The 19,353-nt window shown below is 39.5% G+C and overlaps 1 protein-coding gene across 1 annotated transcript; it reads right to left on the bottom strand.

The window, feature by feature from the left end:
* Positions 1–1,030: 1,030 nt before the first annotated feature.
* LOC145779707 (uncharacterized) lies at positions 1,031–16,414 on the bottom strand. Its single transcript, XM_082591343.1, has 8 exons — positions 16,314–16,414; positions 10,765–10,889; positions 10,379–10,637; positions 10,024–10,173; positions 9,487–9,604; positions 7,862–8,012; positions 4,466–4,559; positions 1,031–4,148 (listed from the first exon to the last, which is right to left on the bottom strand). Exons 1-8 carry the CDS (start codon positions 16,405–16,407, stop codon positions 2,773–2,775), a joined length of 2,367 nt encoding a protein of 788 aa, XP_082447469.1. The 5' UTR covers positions 16,408–16,414; the 3' UTR covers positions 1,031–2,772.
* Between the last annotated feature and the right edge of the window lie 2,939 nt (positions 16,415–19,353).

The following is a 19,353-nucleotide window of genomic DNA, read 5'->3' on the forward strand; positions in this document are numbered from 1 at the left end:
TAAAGAAGTCTCTATTACACAAAAAGGCAAAGCCAAAGACGATTGCTAATGCCAAGGGAAGCACTGTACAGAATTGTAGTGCAGCTGTAATTTCCGCAGCACGTGGCGGGCCGGATGAAATCAGTTCGCGGGCTGGTTCTGGCCCGCGGGCCGTAGTTTGGTGACCCCTGGCCTAAACGGATAAGTAAAAACTATAATAATTCGATTAGCAAACAATGTCTTCAGGTTAGAGCACAAATTGAACCGCTCTGTGAAAGTTTAAATGCCGAATGCAATTTATTAGGTTACCGGAACTTTAAACAAAGATTTGCTTGTCTTCCCCTATAGCTCAGTTGGTTATTGCGTGACTTCCGGAATAAAGAAGCTTCAAGATCAAGCGGCGTTGGTTCGACTCTCGGAGTGTGCGCTTGAGCAACGCATTCTAATGATTGCTCTCCATTCAACGGCATCTAATGGATGGAATATTTTTTAAAATTTTGCAACTTCCTTTTAGTTGAAGTAGGCTGTTTTGCATTTAACTCAGCGTCAATCTTTTCCATAGTTTTTAGTTTTTGTAGAATGTGGATGAACAAACTGGTATAAAGAAACATACGATCAACTAGATTGGCAACAAAAAGAGAAGGCCATTGCTCAGCACTTCATCTTTAACAGGTTTATGAAATAAACTTGTTAAATAATGATGTTAATAAACTGTAGCTTAACACTCTTGTCCATTTCATATACTCACATGGCCCACTTGTCAAAGATTAAAAAGTTTTGGCACGCGGTCCAAAAAGCTTGCCCACCCCTGGTCTAGCCTGTCCGCTTTCAAAAAAACGGTAATTATGTTCTGTTCTATACCGCTTAACGGTGCCCATGTTCACGATACTTTATGAGATGTTATTGGGAAAAAGACTTTTTCATGTCAAATCCTCAAATATCCTGACCTAGAAAAAGAAAGCAAATCAATACTTTTGTTTCTTTTTCCAAGTTTAAACCTTCAAATCATTTTGCTAGGCTATCACTCACAACAGTACTTCAATAACAAAACTTTATTTTTTTATCAGCATTTTGATCTATTGTGGATATCGCAAATGCTGCAATGTGAACTGCATGCCAGTCACTGCTCTTGCTGCGTATGCTTAGGAAGAATTTAGTTTGTTCAAGCAACAACAAACAACATTCACAAATACGTTCATATTGGCCAATACAAAGCACTGGACTGACAATCGTGCATGGGTGAATGACGTCATTGCGATGACGTTTTCAGACTTGTTTGAAAAGACTTATTTCAATAAACGACGCGTCATCATGCAACGTCATAATTGCCCTCTTTGAAACTTTTTTTTAGCAGAACCCAGAAACACAAATCAACCAGAGCATCTTTGTAATGCTGCCATCTGGTGATTGTTCAGTTATAGTTTACTGCATAAAAGTTGTTCATGTGTGACCTTTGCAATTTGTAAAAATGTCAGCAACGTCACATAATTTGTTTTCACGCAAATTAATTTAATCGTGAATCAGGGGTGGTAAAAGAATAGACTCTCGGCCCCAGAGACTCACAAGACGAAGAAGATTAAAAACCTCTTTCGATCTACTTGATCAATGATCATTATTATTCAGTCATGTTTGAGTTGGTACCTGTCCACTTAATCTAAACAAAATTATTTGAATAGAACGAAAATTACTGAAACTGTTTTGACAACAAAGTAAGCTACGTACTTGAGTTGACTAAAGCTTGTTATTGTTTAAGCAAAAATTGCAAAAAACAAAACGGAACAAACTCAAAAATTTCTGGCACAACTCTCTTCACAGTCAAAAAGACGTGGCCTAAAAAAATTAAAAAAATACATTGTTGAAATAATATTCTATGCCAAACATTAGATGCAGAACTTTTGGTGAAGTGATTTACTTTACTCCGGCACAGACATTGGTTAGAACCAAGCAGAAACGAAAAATTTAAGACAGTTTTATCAAACTCGAAAAACGCAAACAAATATCTGACCAATTTTCTCTATTCATGCGGATGTAAAAACCTCACTACGAGATTTAGATGTGCAATAAACGTGGAAGTTAAGAATCACGCCGGGTGCACTGTAAATATAAAACACTGCGTACAAAAACAGACATATACAACCAAGCAACCACATGGCATTTAACATAATCCATTAAAATTTGGCGATAACGATAAACGATAACTGAAAAAATAATTGAGAGATAACGATAGGCGATACAAATTTATCGCCGGTAAATTTGTAACATTACTGAGATTGACGAATACGAGACAGCAGTCGGTACAAATTATCGCCGATAATGCCCATCACTGTTTATACTGTACATTCTTGTAAGTTATCTATGATTTAATTAAACCACAAAGGATACAATTTAAACCGAACAGTGCAACATGTTGTGACATCACAGAACGCAAATAATGCTTTAATCCACTTGAATAAGCTTGATCAAAGATGGTCATAGATCGAAATCGATTTCGAGCAGAGTATGATTAAACGATTCTTGTGAAAACAAATTTATTTTCGTCAAAAACTACGAGGTTAACATCGTCGTAGGCCTGACACATATCATACGACAGACTACTTACTCCATTTAGTTGGAAATAAGCAATATGCTCAAGGAATCAAACAAACAAAGCAAGGTTTTTCATGCACGTATATACAGTACATGGATAAACTTCATCTGCGTTCTAAACTTATGCACACTACACGATCTAAATGTGAAGATATACCAGTTAGATTGGTTGACGTCATCGTTTCTGCTGGGTTGATCATTCATACGTCACAGCCACTTAGCCACGATCACAACAGCCGTGGAGTGGGAAAGGAAAATCAACAGCGATAAATGTGCCGGTTTGTTGGCGGAACCTGCAGGAGTTGAGGTTGTGGGATCGCTACCCCCCATTTCTTGTGTGGGGGATGTCAGGGGGGGAGAAGTGACAAACTTTGACGTCATATCAACTATTTCATTTAGGCTTTTCGCTGATGTGGAACGCGACGGAGACGGTTGTGTCGTGGCGGCATTACTGTTATTCAGTGAAACTGGATGATTTAAAGTAGCATTTGTTTCTGTCGAATGTGTACCGATTGATGACGTGGATGGTCCAGCAATACTTGGTTCCGCTTCGCCATCAGGTCTTCTTCCGATTGTCACCATCAGTTTTGTTGCTGGAATTGTTACTGTCGTCTTTTGTGACATCACACTTACATTCGGGCTTTCTGTCATCAAAGCACCTTTCGTGAAAGTTAGACTTTGAGTATCTGTTTCTCTTGTTTCCCATTCTTCAGAAGTTTGTTGTTCAATTTCAATAGACGCATTTGTAACTGGCACATCCGGTTTTGTTGTGCTACTTATATGTTGTGTAGTTGTAATTATTATTCGCATAGTAGTAGAATGCACAATTGGCTGTGTCATTTTCACTAATTGTTTCGTTGTAAAATCCACAGTTGGCTGTGTAGCTTTCACTTCTGGTTTTGGTGTAGAATCCACAGTTTGCTGTGTAGTTTTCAATACTTGTTTTGGTGTAGAATCCACAATTGGCTGTGTAGTTTTCAATACTTGTTTTGGTGTAAAATCCACAGTTGGCTGTGTAGCTTTTAATAATTGTTTTGGTGTAGAATCCACAATTGGCTGTGTAGTTTTCAATACTTGTTTTGGTGTAGAATCCACAGTTGGCTGTGTAGTTTTCAATACTTGTTTTGGTGTAGAATCCACAGTTGGCTGTGTAGTTTTCAATACTTGTTTTGGTGTAGAATCCACAATTGGCTGTGTAGTTTTCAATACTTGTTTTGATGTAGAATCCACAGTTGGCTGTGTTGTTTTCAATACTTGTTTTGGTGTAGAATCTACAGTTGGCTGTGTTGTTTTCAATACTTCATTTAGTGTAGAATCTACACTGGGCGCTGTACTTTTTATTACTTGACGTGTTATTGAATCCATGATTTGCTGAGTAGTTTTCAGCAATGGCTTTGTTGTAAAATTTACATGTTGTTGTGTAGTTTTTAGTATTTGCGGTGTTGTAGAATCCACACCTGTCTGCGTAGCTTCTGGAAATTGATGTGTGGTTTCTAAACTTGCTTCGGTGATGACACTGACAACTGGTGTCGAATCTTTAATTTTTGTTTCGCCGCCACTTGGTGACGCCGAGTCTTTATGATCTGTCACACAAACATTTATCATCAGAGAATTTGCCCAGCAAGTTTCCTCTGAGCAAAAGTTGGAACATGAGGAAACAAATCACCATAAAAATATTTTAATTCAAATTAAACCACGTAAATTGTATAATCGGAGTTATTGACAGCTTATTGAAGGAAAGTTAGCTGCGAATATGCAAAGAAATATGAAATGTGAACAGCAATTTGAGAAAACTAATTCCATATTTGGATTGACTGACTTTGATTTACTTTTAACAAGAATTCGTCTTTCCACCAAACACTTGAACTGAGTTATCGACAACATCCAACAACGTTCTTACCAGCAAGATGGCTGCACGGTCCGCTCCATATCGCGATGTCGTCGATGGCGATATCTCCCTGAGGGAACCTTCCGCGTATGCCGATGAAAAAAATCTAAAAAGTAGCAAAATGGAGGTTTGATAGAAAGATTAAGTCGTTAAAACATGTATAGATATGGCAATACTTCGATACGGAGGTTCATAGCTCAGCAACGCATGTCATTTGCCAGCTCGCTGGTTGCTAAAAAGTCCAATGCGTGACTGGCAAACGCAGGCACAACAAAAGCAAGTATATAGCCTGCCACCTGATGGTGAGACATGACAACAACACAATAAGAACCATATCTCAATTATCTCATCTTCGTTATCTATGGGATCAACCATATCTCATCTTCTTATTTATGGGATCATCTGTAAAACTATAACGTCAAGGAAAATCACATGGTTTGATGATGTTTTGATAACAAACACCAGCTGAGCAAGCTGAGCATTCGGCTCTAATGGAGCCCTCATCAAAATAAAAATGACAGACATTTAGATACATGACTGCAGAAGTTCTACAATGTTTCTGAAACTGCAATCGCCATTAGACAAGAATGATGGAAAAATGTAACTTACCAAAACTGGAGTGAAGAAATAAACCACATGAAGGCAGCAGACAACAGAGATTTTTACTTAGAAAGCCAAGTTAAGTTAAATTACACTTTTAAAGTGCCCCTGACAGGTTAGATCCAAGTATAGTAACTTTTCTAAGCATTTCCTAGCGCAGAATTATACTTAGCGAACTTTTTAATCTTAACCTCGAAGCTCGACTGGTTTGGGCGAAATTTATACAAAACGACTGCTTCGCAGCGCCACCACTGGCGAAACTCCATATTTCACTGCTCTGGGACGACTTTGGTGGTGTTACGTCATCCTGGGTGGGCGTCGTTAGCGACGGATAAAACAAATGCTTTCTAGATGTAATTGGTGGATCACAGTTTGGTCAGAATTGGTACAAGCGGTTGCTTTTTTCAAAGATTTATTGTTTTTTGTAGTTTAATAAAACTGTTCTGGATACGTTCCTACAAAACCTAAAATATACTTGAAGTGAAAAATGAAGAAATCGTCCGAATCATCATTCATATTTAATTCATCATCATTCATAACTGTTTATAAATAGATAAAAGTTCTCTCTCTCTCTCATGATGTGTCTTCAGTTGGCCATTGAAATCCGGTGTAACAGCCATCTGGACCTGGAAAATTGTTTCGGATTCGCCAAACAATGCATGACGGCAGCACAATCCGATTGTTGCTTCCGAGAGCATCACCTTGTAGTATCCACTCCAATACATGCCTGTAAGCGACTAATTACTGATACTGTCTGCAAGGAAACAAAATCACTTCTTTTAGTGTGCATTCTTTAGCGTTTAGGGTATTTTTAGCCTAATGTAACATCCTTACTCTTTTGATAGTCTCCGTTTTCTCCTTTCGGTTTATTGCTTTTTCTCCAGTTCTTCCCTGCTCCTCATAAAAAAAAGTCCCCAGAACTGCACGATGTAAGTGTGCCTCAAAATTGGTCAAATTGGTAACACAGCTAGATGCGTCTTTCTTCAAAAGTTCTTTCGTCTGTGGCACTTCATGGCAACATACACATTCATTGGGCTGGGGCATAGACTCGCACTTGTGGCAAACGCACCACCTAGAGTTCCCAACACGCCACTCATTGCTGGTAAGATCCAAATCGGGTTGGTGGTGTTAACAAAATCATCTCCAGTGAAGTGAAGAGAACATATACGACTAGTTTTGTATGGCCCATCCCACTTTCGAACACTTGAAGAAAACTTTTACTATTTTCTTCTCAGCACCTTGTTTTGTTTGAAAGCGTAAAAAGATAGCACACGTCTTTGTCACGACACTGTCACATAAACAGCAATTTGCAGGCATTACCCCAACCATAAATTAATGGTACTGTTTGTGAGATACTGCTGTTACACTGCAAATGGCTATAGCCAGATTAGGATAAATAAAAAATTATCAAAATTGTAGCCCTACAAGAGTTTAGAAAAACTGCAATTTCAATTGAATTGAGATGTTTTTGGATAAAAATAAACTCAACCTATTTGATCTAAACCTGATAGGCCTAGTAATAATAAGTTGACTTTTTCATTTCGGTAATTCTCATTTTGCACATGCTTTAGACCAACAGAGCCTCACACATTCACGTTTTGCAGTAGTCGTACCGTACTTTACCATGTCATTACAGAGAAAGAAAGTATCCTTGCCACCCATGGTGACGTCACAGTGGTGTTGCCGGTTTTATTTTCGCAATTGAATGAGTGCCAGATTTGACGAAAATAAACGAAAGTTTACAAGCGTGTAACTTTGTAGCCTGTTGATATTTTTTTACAATTGCTGGTCAGGGAAGTTTGTTAGTGTCATCTCTTTGGTATCTTAGGTAAATTTAGCGAATTTATTTTCCTGTCAGAGGCACTTTAAGTATAAAAAGGTATAGAAATAGAAAAATAATATATCTTTAGAAAAGATTAGGGTTAGGGTGATGTAGTTAAGTTAGGGTTCGCATGAATTAGGGTGATGTATGTAAACAGATGTTGTAGTATACTGTCCATCTTTTTGCTTGTGAAGTGATAGCAGTCACGTTATTTCATCCAAGCTCTGCAGCCATTAAACTGTGTTGCACGCTATAACATTAGCATTTTCATCTCGAGCTGGGTGGGTAGGTATGGCAGTACAGAATGATCTAACTTCTCATTAGAGTTGCCAGTTCCACATTTCAAAAAATACCAAGCACACCTTATCCACGTTTACTTTATCGGATATTAAGTTTTGCATTGTCCATTAATTTTAAAAATTTTGCTTTGGTAAAACTCTGATCTTTTTCCAACCTTTTTCCAGATCCGCTACTGCATTGTCGGCATTTTTACTTTTTTTTTTTTTTTTTTTCTAAAAATTCTTAGAGTTGTTTACTCTTCGCTGAAATGATAAAATGTAAATCTTTTCCCTCCATTGAAAGAGTTTGCGACCATGACCTTACGTTTTCTTGTTCTATTTTTAAGATTCATTACTGAACATAGGGGCCTAGCAGTGGATTTCGGAGGGGAGGGCAAGATGGTGCTCAAACGACCCTGCACAGTAGGGTAGAGTCTAAGTGGCACGGGAGGGCACGTGCCCCCAATCGTTTTGATGTTACAATATTTTTTTTAATTTTTTGTTGAAAAAAATATTTTCGTAAGGTTGGTTTGAAATTTTTCTAAATTATGAACTATCAGGGGTGTGGTAGGAGAGGAGTATGGAGGTCATCAGTCAACTAAATTGCGTAATTTATGGACTTGAAATCGAATGCAAGGCGAAAACAGCAGTGACATTATGAAAATGGAGAATCCTGTAGACGTATGAAAAATTGTCACTCTTGCTGACCTTAAACGGGCTCGTTGTGTAGGCAGCTTCAACCATCCCTTGCAGCCACTGTTCCCCATGGTTTCCGTTCTTTTCCCATAATGTTTCCTTGCTGGTACCTGTGGCTTGCACAACGAAGAGTGTATGTACGTGGTATCCATTCATGTGGTACCTAATCAAACATAAAGATAATACATTCATTTAAATCCAACTATATTCTGTTATCAACGCTACTCCATCAGAGAGAATAATTCACTGCCATGTTGATTTACGACAAGTTGTGGCTCAAGCTTGTTAGTCACGGATTTAACCCACTCAGAAGTAGTTCATCAACAACTTTGATTCTGACCTTGTTCATAGAGTAGTTAGAGTATAGAGTAGTTCATAAACAACTTTTGACTCTTTGCCCAGGCTGTTCACAACCGCAACCTTGGGAGCATACCAACTCACGGTTGCGATGCCAACAAACGCCATGCGATGAAAAATGACAATATATTAGAAGAGTTTTATTTATTGCTTGTGATAACAACCATCGCAGTTCACAAGTAAAGCTTCATGGTGACGTCACACTGTTAAGGTTTGCGAAAAGTTGAAATGTATTCGACTAGGATGGAACGAACGCGCTTCATTTGCACGGTTGCTAAGGTCAAGAAAATGCAGTTTTCTGATAGCTGCCGTAGCAGGTCGGTAAAAAAAGAATTAGGGTACCAGACTTTCACCAAGCAAAAACCCTAAGTGAAAGAGGTACTGTAAAAGATGGAATTCAAAAAATAAAATAGTCTAAACTAGAGAGTCTAGCTCAGCACTCTTCAACGTTTTTGTTATTGCGGAATTTACTTTCGTGTTTGTCACGAAACCCACTAACAAAAACTTAGAAATCACAAATTGCTTGCAAGAAAAGTAACAATTTTGTTACTAGGGCAATCAATTTTTGAAGGAAAAAATTGAAATTTTGATTTTATATTTTGAAAATTGTGACTTAATTTTGACCGATAACTTCCTGCGCTTGCAACTCAAATGCAAAACACAAAGTACAATAGAAAGCAAAGCGGTAAGGACCTCTTATTTTCCTGATGAAATTAAAAACGTGAAAAACTCAACGACAACAGAAGTACGGTAAGGTAAGTCTCTCGAGAAACCGCAAGAGACAAATATGAAGTGTCTTTATATACCCTGAAATTTCTGACAGGATTCTTGAAGCCGTTTAATACTTTAACATCAAGTAGCCTACTGTTTCACTTTATCGCTTTTGAAGTTCATGCCTCTTGCCAAATTTTGTTTTAAATGGTTCATCAGCAGACTGTGCAAATGTGGTGAGTGAAATATCAATTGGAAAATATCAAAAGACCGGCCTTCTACGCCTAACCTAGGGTTGCCATATTTGATGACAAATTAGTTTCCGTTTCGTTTGCGAATATTTGCGTACCAAACACAATAATTATGGGATAGGTTTAGGACCTACTTCCAAAGCCGCGTCATCGCTTTTGCAAAAGAAGGAAAATAAAAAACTGACCTATGGCTTTCTATCATAGCAGTGATTGAAGAAATAAAAAAAGTACTGTGCGGTTGTTACTGTATTCTTGAATTTGAAACCTAATAAAAGTATTCCCTTTTAAACGAATTCGTTAATTTATGAACCAACCCACCAGAAGTTGATGCACATCTTCTCCTCGTCTTCTGCGAAAATAATTTCTGGCGTTGAAAGGATTGCTGTGTCATTCTCGCGCTGAGGAGCCGAACTCTCAATGTAAGCGTACCAACCATCTGAAGTATAAGAATTTTACCTTCAAGAGATATTTATAGCGTAAAATTTTTTTTAATTTTTCTCGTCTTTCGTCATCGCGTGAAGCAAATCAAAAAAACTTCTTAAACCTGTTCATGAAAGTTAATAAAAATTATAGTAATGACGCTAAATATGAAGTTTAATCTTAATATTTCGTACATCATCAAGTCGACATTAATCAAAGTTAGCGCAAGCGTTTTCGCATGACACCCAAACCTAATGGCTATCCGTAATGCTTGACGGTTAGTAACTACGCGGAAGTATCAGCCACGAAAACGAGAAACAACCATCGCAGCTGGTACAAGACGTGTAAGAATGCACCTTGACTTAATGAAAGTAAGTCGTGTAACAATCGTTATACCAATACTTTTACACGTGTTGTTAGATTAAAGTCCCTTACCCCCATTGCTTATCGTGTGGTCGTAAATGGGGCCGGTGCCGGCAGTCTGTGTTCTACCTTTATTGATTGTCCAATCAAAATGGTCGTCGGGCTCAACCAAGTTCTGCCAACCCCTGCACAGTCCATCCTCAAATGTACAATTGAACTGATCTGCGCATAATTTATGTAGTGGTAGTCTATTTTGTATCATAGGTTCTAGTTTTAATGATACAAAAAATTATTTTATGTTGTATATAGGTTGAGACGTCTCATGTTTAGATATTTTATCGAGTTATAGCGTAAAGAAATATGACCACAAAGATCTATGTTTTTGTCATTAAACGTTAGAACATTTTGCAGAACAAATTTGTCCTACCTTCGATTTTCACAGCGGACCAACGTATTTCGAAGCCAAACTCTTGGAGGCCCTCATCCGAAGAGAAATAAACCCCCACAAAGTTAGTGTAGCTGAGGATGGGGTCTGGAAGGTTTCTCCCACAAAAAAGTTTTCTTCCCAACAGAAGATCAGGCTTATAATCATCTGGACTTTCTTTCCCTTCCATTACATCATAAAGTAAAACTGCATCGTATAAACATTCAGAATCATCCTCCACGTCTAATAGCACAAAGGTGATCTATAAAAGACATCTTAACATGAAGAACATATCAAACAAGAAAAACGTAAAGGCAAATAACATGGGAATCGAGTTGTTGAACAACCCCTACTAAGCATCAGACACGTATATATACGTTCTTTCTTACGTTGACTACGTAGCCCTTGGGAACTTTAATTGTCCATTGACATTTGGCGTTAGGTGGGTACTTTCCATTATCCGCTTTCGGGCTGAAGATGACTCCATTGTTTCCTTCCATGGGGCCACCACACTCTAGACACAAATATCGACATAAATATATTGAAGACAGAAATTGGCAAAATGTTGCGATTCAAATCAAAGTTTTTCGATTTATTTTAATTTGTTTTCTTAGTGATTACTTTTATATTAGGTAGATCGCCTATTTGAGTAACTGACTTAGCGCCAGATGGCCATTTCCTGTTACGTTTTCCCACTTTTGATTTTTGATATTATCAAGGAACACATTGTTATATTGAAAAATATCTTCAAAAATCAGTGAGTTAAACAACAAGTAAGTAGGGGAAGGGAAGGTAATTTGATATCCTTTTAACATTTTTGCCTGTTAACTGAAAATTACGTGAAACAAACTATTGATTTTAAGCTGAAATGAAAGTATTATCCTTTACACACTTTTTAAAAACATTTTCACTTTTCTATTTTTGTTACTTTTTTGTAATTGAAATTTTGAAAACGTCACTTTACTTCCACGCAAGGTAATTTGATGCAGTAAAACTAACACAGAAATCCCCTTTGACAGCAAAGTAATCAATAAAAAATTATTATGTGGTTTGCGTGCTTGGGTGCAAAGATGTCTGGTGAGGCCCATGTGTACGGCGAAGCTTCTGCTGCGGGATGGACATAGGAAGGGTGATTGGCTGGAGTTCTTATTCAAGGAGCGGGCTTTACGCTGTTCTCATTTTTTTATTAAAGCAGATAGCGTGTAGGCCTACAAAAGCCTATATAATAGCTGTTTCCAAAGTAGCAGGTCTAGTTGAAGAAAAACAACTTATTTAAATCAACTAGATCAATGACAACATTTATTACAGTCACAGAAAAGAATTTAATATACTGTATCAATTCACCTTTTTCAAAAAAAGTTACAAAATTCTGGTTTTGTATGCTTGCATGCACATTACAAAAAAAACGTAACATGCCCTTGAAGCCTTATCACTGAACTGTCAAATGAGTTTGGTTTCATGTTTGTGGAACTTTTCTTTAATTTTCCAGACGAAAATAATCATGACTTAAAAACTTTACAAAAATACTCAAAAAACACGCTTTTCCAATTTTATGCCACAAAAGCACGCGTTATCTGCAATTCTGCATGGTATCATTTTTGTAGGCATTATTTTCACAGATTTTCTATTTAATGAAAGTACTTTTGACTAATGTTCTTTGTACATTTCTGTAAGGGGGGTGTATCAAATTACCTTTCCTATCAAATATCATCCCTTCCCCTACTGACCAGCTGTTCAACCCAAGGCGTGGACATGCCTCCCAGTTGAAACGTTTCTCGGACCCAGTTGTTGAAGCCTTGTATTTGGAAATAAATTAAATTATTTGACTGCTGTAGCTGTTCTGCTGGTTCGAAAAGCAATGCATAAATTTTGCAATATACAGTGACGGAGTCTATTAATTGGCAGTTTCTGTGCCGTTTGTTGTAATGGTTTTTTTAAGTGACAAAATTGAGATGGAGAGACAAGATTAACAAAGGATGTGGAACAACAAACTGAAACATAAAAATACACAATCGACTGGATTGGCAAGAATAAAGAAACGTAAATCTACGCTACTTTATTGCACTTAAAAAGAATTCTTAACGCGTGCTTGCAACAACTGCCACAACTGCAAGCAACAACTGCAACAACTGCAAGCAACAACTGCAAACAGCAACTGCTTGCAACAACTGCAACAACTGCTTACAACAAAATACGCAACATATAATAAATTATTATTTTTTGTACTGGTTTACTGTCTCAAAAGCCTAATTGACAACATAAAAAGAACGGTTATCATAAACTAACACAAAAGTACATAGCATAGCCTACCCCCTACGGCCTGCAGTATATTGTAATTAACCTTCAATTTTGTGTAATCAAATTAATAGTTATCAACGCAAATTCTTGCAAAGATTTTCACACTTTTTTGCTTCTGCGCCATAATTTCAATTATGACGAAATCTGCTCGAAGTATTTTTTTGAAAAATTTATTTTATTATTTGTGTGATATCTTGCACTTTTGTGCAACGGGTTCGATGATATATGGTAGCCGGTGCATGGTTGCTGGTGCATGGTGGTGGTCGGTGCATGGTGGCCGGTGCATGGTTGCTGGTGCATGGTGGTGGTCGGTGCATGGTGACCGGTGCATGGTGGCTGGTGCATGGTGGCCGGTGCATGGTGGCCGGTGCATGGTTGCTGGTGCATGGTGGTGGTTGGTGCATGGTGACCGGTGCATGGTGGCCGGTGCAAGGTGACCAGAGCATGGTGGCCGGTGCATGGTGGCTGGTGAATGGTGGCTGGTGCATGGTGGCTGGTGCATGGTGGCTGGTGCATGGTGGCCGGTGCATGGTGGCTGGTGCATGGTGGCTGGTGCATGGTGGCTGGTGCATGGTGGCTGGTGCATGGTGGCTGGTGCATGGTGGCTGGTGCATGGTGGCTGGTGCATGGTGGATGGTGCATGGTGACTGGTGCATGGTGGCTGGTGCATGATGGCCGGTGCATGGTGGCCGTTACATGGTGACCGGTGCATGGTGACCTGTGCATGGTATCGGTGCATGGTTGCCAGAACATGGTGACCGGTGATTGGTGACTGGCACATGGTGGCCGGTGCATGGTGGCCCGCGCATGGTGGATGGTGCATGGTGGCCGGTGCATGGTGGCCAGTGCATGGTGGTCGGTGCATAGTGGCCGGTGCATGGTGGTGGCCGGTGGATGGTGGCCAGTGCATGGTGGTGGCTGGTGCGTGGTGACTGGTACATGATGGCCGGTGCATGGTGGCCGGTGCAAGGTAACTGGTGCATGGTAGCCGGTGCATGGTGACCATGCATGGTGGCTGGTGCATGGTGGCCGGTGCAAGGTGGCCGGTGTATGGTGACCGGTGCATAGTGGCCGGTGTATATTTCTGAATTGATAAAAAAATATGATATGATGTTCTGAATTGATAAAAAAAAGTTGGAGAAATGGGATAAGTATATTCTAAAATATTCAAGTTTTGTCACTAATTTTTTGCACAATACTGCCCCTAGTGATGAAAAGAAAATTAATATATCTTCAAAACTACTCATCATATTGTTATGGAACTTGCATGCACCCCCCATTTTCATGTGTAATTTAATTTGATTTTAGCAATAATTTTGCAACATATTACCACTAGAGGGCGGTAATTCTAATTTTGAAATATTTTTCTGTTAAAATGGCGATATTGCTGCATTTCTTGAGCTGCGCTAACTGAAGAATACAATTTCATTGCTTAAGTGCACTCAGAGTCTGCAATCATAAGGGCACTCAGAGTCTGCAATGATTCAGCAAAGAGATGGGTAAAACTGGTATCTGACTTTCTTCATCTAGCAAAACAGGAAAAAGTCTGCAAAACTATATTCAAGTGGTGGAGGAGGGTCGAAGGAAGATACCAAATCTTAGAAAACGTCGTTTATCAACGCAAAGAAGATGCACAACTGCCTTTGCGGAAATTGTGTTAACTGAGACTCGTCTCACATTGCCTCTTTGGAATTATTGATATAGTGCATGCATGCAGTTTTTTTACAATTGAATAAATTTTGTTGTGCATAAGCAATGAAATTGTATTCTTCAGATAGCGCAGCTCAAGAAATGCAACAACATCGCCATTTTACAGAAAAATAGGTCAAAATTAGAATTACCGCCCTCTAGTGGTAATATTTTGCAAAAATATTGCTGAAATCCAATTGCTTACCAATGAAAATGGGGGGTGCAACGGTGCATGCAAGTTCCATAACAAAATGATGAGTAGTTTTGAAGATATTTTAATTTTCTTTTTACCACTAGGGGCAGTATTGGGCAAAAAATTAGTGACAAAACTTGAATATTTTAGAATATACTTATCCCATTTCTTCAACTTTTTTTTAAACAATTTAGAACATCAGAGGACATCTTTTAAATATGCCCTCAATATTGCAAAACTTCTACAATGACCTCTAGTGGCATAAAAACATAAAAAATTTAAAAAGTGGGCCTCAAAATGGCCTCGGCGGTGGAGGTAAACGTCGATGAAAATTTATGAAGCTTCATATTTGTGGTCTAATGATCTAAACACATTACCACAAAAAAGATAAGCATGGTGAAACCAAGATTTAAAATTCATGGGGCGCCTGCAACACCCTACTGTGCATGGTGACCGGTACATGGTCGCCGGTGCAATGTGGCTGGTGCATGGTGACCGGTGCATGATGGCCGGTGCATGGTGACCGTGCATGGTGGCCAGTGCATAGTGGCTGGTGCATGGTGGATAGTGCATGGAGACAAGTGCATGTTGACTGGTGCATGGTGGCTAGTGCATGGTGGCTGGCACATGGTTATCGGTGCATGGTGACCGGTGCATTCTGGCTGGTGCATGGTGGCCGGTGCATGGTGACCGGTGCATGGTGGCCGGTGCAAGGTGGCTGGTGCATGGTACCAGTGCATAGTGGTCGGTGCATGGTGACCGGTGCATGGTGGCCGGTGCAAGGTGGCTGGTGCATGGTGGCTGGTGCATGGTGGCCGGTGCGTGGTGGCCGGTGCATAGTGGCCGGTGCATGGTGTTTGGTACATGGTGACCGGTGCATGGTGGCCAGTGTATCGTGACCGGTACATAATGGCCGGTACTTGGTGACCGGTACATGGTGGCCGGTACATTGTGGCTGGTACACGGTGGCCGGTGCATGGTGTATAGGTACTGCCGGTGCATGGTGCCAGAGCACCAATTCATCAAATGGAACTTAAGTTAACCAACCATTAGAAAAAAGTTTCATTCACGACCACAGAAGGACTTCAAGAATAATTTATTTCTTGGAAATTTGTAGCATATAGCCTAGAAAGGTGTAGCTTTTCAGCAGGCTAGAACCTCGAATATCTATCTGAGGTTTCCTTACCTTCGTTTGCCCTATAATATTTTCACCGCATTTCACTTTATAGCTTATTTCCATTAACACTAAAATTTATCAATTTAATTGTTAGCTAACCATGCAATTTGAATAAGCAGTGTTTACTCGGAAATATTACATTATTTTGTTAGTTTTTGTGGTTCACATAAAACGTTTTACTCCCTTGATCCACTTCTGAAAGTATGTATGCTCAACATCGCTGGTTAGGTGAATAAAATTTGGCTGACGGAGTAAAGCGAGGAAAAAAATTGCATAAATAAACGTTAGCCTGCATATAAAATCGCAAAAAATGCTGCACAAACTAAATTTGTGTGGGCCCCTAGCTACACGGAGGTGAGCCTCCAGTTGAAGGGTTGAAAGCATTAAATACGGCCATGCATAGGCCTATTTTAAGCTATTGAATATATGGAGCATCTGTAGCAGCTTTTATCCTACTTAAATAACCAAAAAACATCAAACAGACTAAACTGAATGGGCCCATAAACCGCCTTCTCCCCCCGGTCGAAGGGTACAGTCCTGGTAACACTTTCAACCTAACAGTCTTATGAATTGTCACTTACTTCTTTCAGGGATTAGGCCTATTTCTTCTCCTTTTGTAACGGTAAACCAGACCAGTACAGAAAACAGAACAATTATCAAACTTAAATTTGGCATTTTGCTAAATGCTGAAATGATTAAAAGATAAATTATGTTCCAGCAGAAAGTATTTTGTAAGAATTAAAAACTTTGACCGAAAACTTCTGATGGGAAGATAAGTTTTTCTCTTTCGTGGGAAGCCTTTAAACAAAAGTGATGTTGCTACTTTTATCGTTTGAAATCCAGCTTGGTAAGGTGTCGAACCAAGTTTGCATGGGTGCGAACCAGGCATTAGATCAATGCTTCTAAAACTCTTTTCCCTGCGCCCCTTGTAGGGATTTTTTATATTCTGGCACCCTCCACAACATAAGGGCTGTACTCACTAGCGTACGCAGAGGGGGGCATTGGGCCATGCCCCCCGTTTTAAAAATGTTTTTGTAGTTAACGACGTAGATTAAGGCATTTAATATGTTTTGGATTGCACTGTCAAAGCAATTAACAATGTTGTTCTTTAGACTAAGTCAATACGAAATACATGGCCCAATCCACCTACCCCACCCCAGGTATGCTAGCATAGTGTTTTATAAGCCTATTATAGTGAGAAAGAAATGGATAAAGTCTAAACTAAAACCATACTGGGATATCATGAAGACGTCTGGGATATCAATGACCAGTGGCGTAGCCAAGGGGGGTTAAAACCCCACTTTGGCACGCGTGTGACGTCACAATATTGAGAATCATGCTTTCAGTCTAATTTGCACAATTTTAAACAAAAACTGCATTAAAAGAGCGAGTTTTGCCAATACCATACATTCAAACATCTCAGCCAGGAATTAGCAACAAGAAAACATAGAGACTTAGCTTTATTTCCGAAAAATGCCGAAAAAAACATGATCTTATCCTTTTGCTATGCCACCTGACAGGACCATTTTATAAGAATATTCATACCCACATTTTTGTTGAAAATGCTCTCAGAATGCACCAAATTTATAGTAATTTTTCAAAATTTTCTGGGAGAGGTCCCCAGAGCCCCCGCCGCTGGGTGTCCTCCTAGGCGAAAACGCCGTCGGGCTGCGCCCGCCGGTCGTCAAATCCCCCCCTTTCAAAATTCCTGGCTACGCTACTGTCAATGCCTCCCCCTCTGAGAAAATCCTGCGTACGCCACTGGCTGTACTAAACAAGGCTATACCTTAAAGTAAGCAAAATATTTAGTAATGTCGATGCCAAAAATCTCTACAAATATGCAAAACTACTAGGAATAACATATCAAGGCTTTGTCAGTCTGAAGACAAACATTCAAAACCAACCTACCCACCTACTCAAGTTTTGACTTGTTTATTCCGTCACCTGCAATTTCTTGGATATTATTGTTATATTTCAACAAAAAGACGTGTTTACTGAACTGGGTGGATAATACTGAACCAATAATAAGCAATAAAAATTTAGATATCAAGTTTAATGGGAAGATTTACTTCTAACTCCCCCACCTTGCGTACGTTGCTGCTTTCACCACTAACCCAGGTAGCGGACATGGTGGTACAATGGCAACACTGATGTATGGATGTATGGTCAAACTTAATAACCAGTCAAGATTATATTTTATCCAATTCACTTTCTCATTGCCACTGAACAAACCGCAGACCATGTCATCCACCACTGCCTAACCCACCGGCCTCCACACGGTGCGCATGGTCTGAGGGTCCTGGACGACGAGTCTGCTGAGTGACTGATGATTTCCTGCCCTCCAATCTAGCCTGGAAAGATCTGCTCATACGTCGATGGTGATGGATTTTTTCATTGTTACAACCAATCAAAACAGCGGAAAAGCCTTTTCCTGTCCTGAAATTTTCGATTTGGTGTCTTCAGTCCACTTCATTATTATTATTGCACTTGCTATCGTCAAAACGGAAGCACTGCTATAAACAAAAGTTTCCATTGAAATTATTTCAAATACACCCGATAAGGTTTCGATTACATTTTAACTTATTCTGAAGCCAGCTTAGCCAAGTCCCATGGTTCCTCTTTTCGTGGACCAGTTAAAACTCTCCCATCCTTTACTAGACTTATGATGCACCAAATGTTGCTCAACGAATGAAGAAAATTTAACGTTTGGTGGCCTCAGGCAGTTTAACACATTTTGAGACAAAGTTATAATTCTAAAGGTTGATGCAACATTGCAGAACGCCAATGGAAACTTATATACCATTCACTTGATGTTCTGAAGTCCCTAAGTAAAGGGAATCGTATCAATATGTTTACAACTATGCAGAATTGGTGAACATTTTCTTTAGATGATTCCAGTGCCAATTCGCTGTGAAGAGGTTTTGGCACACATGATACGGCGATGGAGAGTTGACAGATATTGAAACAAGAATAAACGGTTGACATGAAATGTTAAAGTGTGCAACGTTGTAACCATATAATTCTAGCAGTATAAGCAAGAGCTCAATGCTCCTCACTCCCACTTGGTTCTAAGCTTCAAAGACGGAAGTGGGTTACGCTAAACCGATTGAGAACGGGAGTTGGGCGTTTTACTGTTTGCTTGGTATGTTTGGACATGAAGGTCTCTGCTGGTCCGACGGAGCAAACAGCCAATTGCATCATCTTTGACTGTCCCATGTATTCCCCTTCCAACGGAATAACAGACCTTCGCAAAACTTGATAATCTGACGAAAAGTTGGCTCCAAGTCTTCCAAAGTTGGCTCCAAACTTTCTGCTTCACACGAACGACGATGACGAGCAAGAGCATTTGTAATTCATTTTATTTGTAACTCGTTCTTGTTATTTTTCTTCTTTTTTGTTTGAACTTTTCTTTTTGGCTACTCCAAAGGTGGAGGACTTTGACTTTAACACCCTTGAGCTGTGGCGACGATTCGGCTAGATGTTTGGGCAGATGTCGATTGGACTGAATGGTCATTCAGTCCGCACAGATCATGCAAACTATTTGGCGCATCATAAAATGACCCAGTTGTAGATGGTGTGGTCTGCGATATGTTCCTTCTTGCCGCACTTACAGATCACGGA

Source organism: Aplidium turbinatum, chromosome 11 (genome assembly GCF_918807975.1).
Source record: "Aplidium turbinatum chromosome 11, kaAplTurb1.1, whole genome shotgun sequence".
In the NCBI taxonomy this organism is placed as follows: Eukaryota; Metazoa; Chordata; class Ascidiacea; order Aplousobranchia; family Polyclinidae; genus Aplidium; species Aplidium turbinatum.